Source organism: Vigna radiata, chromosome 6 (genome assembly GCF_000741045.1).
Source record: "Vigna radiata var. radiata cultivar VC1973A chromosome 6, Vradiata_ver6, whole genome shotgun sequence".
Taxonomy (NCBI): domain Eukaryota; kingdom Viridiplantae; phylum Streptophyta; class Magnoliopsida; order Fabales; family Fabaceae; genus Vigna; species Vigna radiata.
Genome location: NC_028356.1, coordinates 3,202,641 through 3,206,255, shown reverse-complemented (window position 1 = coordinate 3,206,255; position 3,615 = coordinate 3,202,641). Strand labels below are relative to the sequence as shown.

The 3,615-nt window shown below is 39.4% G+C and overlaps 1 protein-coding gene across 1 annotated transcript; it reads right to left on the bottom strand.

Moving 5' to 3' along the window:
* Positions 1-1,623: 1,623 nt before the first annotated feature.
* On the bottom strand, positions 1,624-2,844 carry LOC106763257. Its single transcript, XM_014647462.1, has one exon. The coding sequence runs from the start codon at positions 2,842-2,844 to the stop codon at positions 1,624-1,626; it is 1,221 nt and encodes a 406-aa protein (XP_014502948.1).
* Positions 2,845-3,615: the final 771 nt, after the last annotated feature.

Genomic DNA, 3,615 nt, shown 5'->3' with positions numbered 1-3,615 from the left:
GAAATTGAAAAAGAAAAAAAATATAAAAATAACTTTTTTATTTGTTGTTTCGGTATAAATTTTGGGACCGAAAGGTCTGACTTGGATGACGTCGTCTTCTGCCTTTCTGTTTGCTTCTTCTAATTTTGGACCGTACGCTCTGTGTTGATTTCGACCGTTTGGTGATCTTTAAGTCTTGACCGGAGGGGGGAGGTACCTGAAAAGGCGCTCCGACGCTCAAGTTAGGCGTGTATGTGAAATTCCCAGTAGGAGGGAATTTGACCCTCTATGGGAGAGGATTGATAAAGTATGATAGCAAAGAGTGTGCTATGAGTTGTGAGTGAAGTGTATTTGGAACGTACCTTGTTTGGAATCCTCCAGCCTTTATTTATAGGCTTTGGATTGATATAAGATAAACAAAATATAAGCAGAATAAAAGTAAATATAAACAATCTTACTGGACATATCTCTGTTTTGATATTTTCTGATACGCTCGATATATCTGCTTGATATATTTCTGTTTGGATATATCTGGTTGATATATTCCTGTTTAAAATATATCTGGTTGATATATTCTTGTGGACACCATTTACGTTGGCATTAGGCCTTGAGCCCAATAAGAATGTGGCGCTGTGATGGGCTTGTTAGCCCATTAGGGCCGTTCGGTTCTACCGGCCGTTGGAAGCATACTACCGTACATCATCACCCCCAAGTCCGAGGGAAAGGAAGAGGTTTGCCCTTTCTTGACCGAAGGGCTTAGTTGTGCCTGTTGTTCGGTATAATTTTGTTCCACTGCGCGTAGGCCGAGTAGTTGTATAGTTGTGTGAGTAGCTTGAAAACGACGTGGTGGGCTCGTCGTTTAAGCTTAAAAAAGGCAGATATTTCCCGCGCTAGGGGTAGTGTCAGAGTCGCAAAAAAGGAACTGTTGGATCAAGCACATCTAACGGTGTAGAAGACGCAGGCGGTTTCGTAACCTCCACGCTTTTAATTATGTGAGGAAGTGAGCCATTACATTTTCATTTCTGTCTCTGGCACTTTCCTCTCCAGGCTTTCTCCTTTCTTCCTCCGAGTTTCGACTTTTCCTCCTGTGTCGCACACCCATTTCTAGGTAACAATGGCTTCCTCCTCTGTCGTTTACGATTTTTCTGATAATGTCGAGGGGGATCACAATGACCCACGGGTTGCCCAACCGGTGGTTACTGGTTGTGTCACTTCTTTACTTAGTGGGGATAGGGTTTTTGTTCATGGGGGAGTTGTCGTCGATGGCCCTGAGGAGGGCTGTTCCTCTTCCCCGAGAGAATACTCATGGGCCTCTCGTGAAGTTGGGGAACAAGAAAGCTCATTTTCTTCCCAAGAAATTCTGTTACACTGGGTAGAGGACAACTGTGTTCTAAGGAACATAGGATACCGGCGTGCCCTTAAATTGATAGCTTGTAGGAGTGATGAAAGGGTTTTTCACGGGGAAGACGTGGTTGGGAAAAATTGCTTCTTTATGTATATGCATTTTCTGTATGATATGTATGTTAGACTCCCTCTGACTAGGTTTCAAATGGATGTCCTACGATGCTTGAACGTAGCCCCTTCTCAGTTACACCCGAACGGTTGGGGCTACATTCAAGCGTTCGGCATAATTGTTTCATCTTCTTAGAGCTTCCTTTTCTTTGACAACAAGTCTTTCATGAATTTAGCATAACTTGGCATTTGCTCCAATGCTTCAGCAAATGGAATATTAATGTGGAGCTTCTTAAAGACATAAAGAAATCTTGCAAATTGCTTGGCTTGTTCTTGCTTCTCCAATCTTTGAGGGAATGGAATTGTAGGGACATACTCACGCATCTTTTTCTCACTCTCTTGATTTTTTTCTCCCTTCTCCTTCTCCTCACATTTTCTCTCAATTTCTTTTTCAGCACTCTCTTCTACTATTTCATCAACTCTTTTATTTTTCTCTCTCTCCATCTCACTCCTTTTTTCACTCTCTAATACTCTTCCACTCCTCAATTGAATTGCTTTGCATTGTTCCCTTGGGTTTGGTATTGTGTCACTAGGGAATGTGCCAGGAGATCTCTCTGAGAGTTGTCTTGAAAGCTGACCAATCTGGTTCTCCAAATTTCTGATTGAAGCTTCCTGGTTCTTGAAGTTTGTCCTTGTCTCATTCATGAAATTTGATGTCTGCTCCACAAAGGTAGAAGTTTGCATAGTTAGTTTCTCTAGTGCATTTTCCAACGTATACATCTCGTTTCCTTGATTGTTGGGTTGAGCTTGATATTGATATAGAGGCCTTGGTGGGTTAGATTGGATTGGATTACTCCAAGGTCTAGTTTGTTGGGGCCTCCAATTTGCATTAAGGTTGGTAGAAAATTGATTCTGTTGTTGTCCCACTGCATTAACTTGTGCCTCTTGGTGAGTGGCCTGGCATTCACCATTCTCATGCATTCCTCCACAGAAATCACACCCTGGAGATCTTGTATTCACATTATTTGCTTGCATATTTCCCAGCTTCTGAGTCAAATCAGTGATTTGCTGTGTTAACAACTTGTTTTGGGCTAAGATAGCATCCAAAGTATTAACCTCCAACACTCCAACTTTTCTATTTTGACGGTCAAACTGCATATTCACTGTGTTGTTCGCCATTAATTCTAGAGTCTCCAAAGCTTCCTCTGGTGTTTTCAAATTGAATGATCCTCCACTTGTTGCATCTAAAATTGCCTTAAAAGAGGGTGAAAGACCATTATAGAAAATCTGCACTTGCAACCATTCAGGTAGAGCATGATGTGGACATTTCCTCATTAGCTCCTTATACCTTTCCCATGCCTCATATAAGGATTCAGTTTCTTGCTGCACAAAGGTGGTGATCTCATTTCTCATTTTCCTGACTTGGAAGGAGGAAAGTATTTTGTTACAAATTTTGTAGCCATCTCCTTCCATGTAGAAATACTTCCTTGAGGTTGTGATTGAAGCCAATTTTTCGCTTTATCCCGTAGAGAAAAGGGAAAAAGCCTCAAACGAATTGCATCATCTGAAACTCCATTAATCTTCAAGGTATCACAGATTGCCAGAAAATTCTCCAAGTGAGAATTAGGATCTTCTGAAACTGCACCTCCAAATTGATTTTGTTGAATGACTTGTAACAAGGCAGGCTTGATTTCGAAATTATTGGCTTGAATAGGAGGTCTCACAATGCTCCCTTGATAACAATTAGGATTTGGCATAGAATAATCACGAAGAGTCTTTCTTGCAGGTTGTTCTTGTGCCATTGTTGATGTCTCCTCTTCTTGCTCAATTCGTCTTTGTTCCTTTCTTCTTTCTCTCTTTCTTCTTGCACTACTTCTGTTGCTTCTGGCTGTGCGTTCAATTTCTGAATCAAAAAGTAAATCTTCCAGAGCAACAGTACATCGCATAAACAACTTTAAAAAAAAAAATAATATATACAACTCAAATCATATTATTATTATTGTTATTGTTCTTGTTCTTGTTATTGTTATTATTATTATTATTGTTATTGTTATTGTTCTTGTTCTTGTTCTTGTTCATGTTCTTGTTCTTGTTCTTGTTATTATTATTATTATTATTATTATTATTATTATTATTATTATTATTATTATTATTATTATTATTATTCTTGTTATTGTTATTATT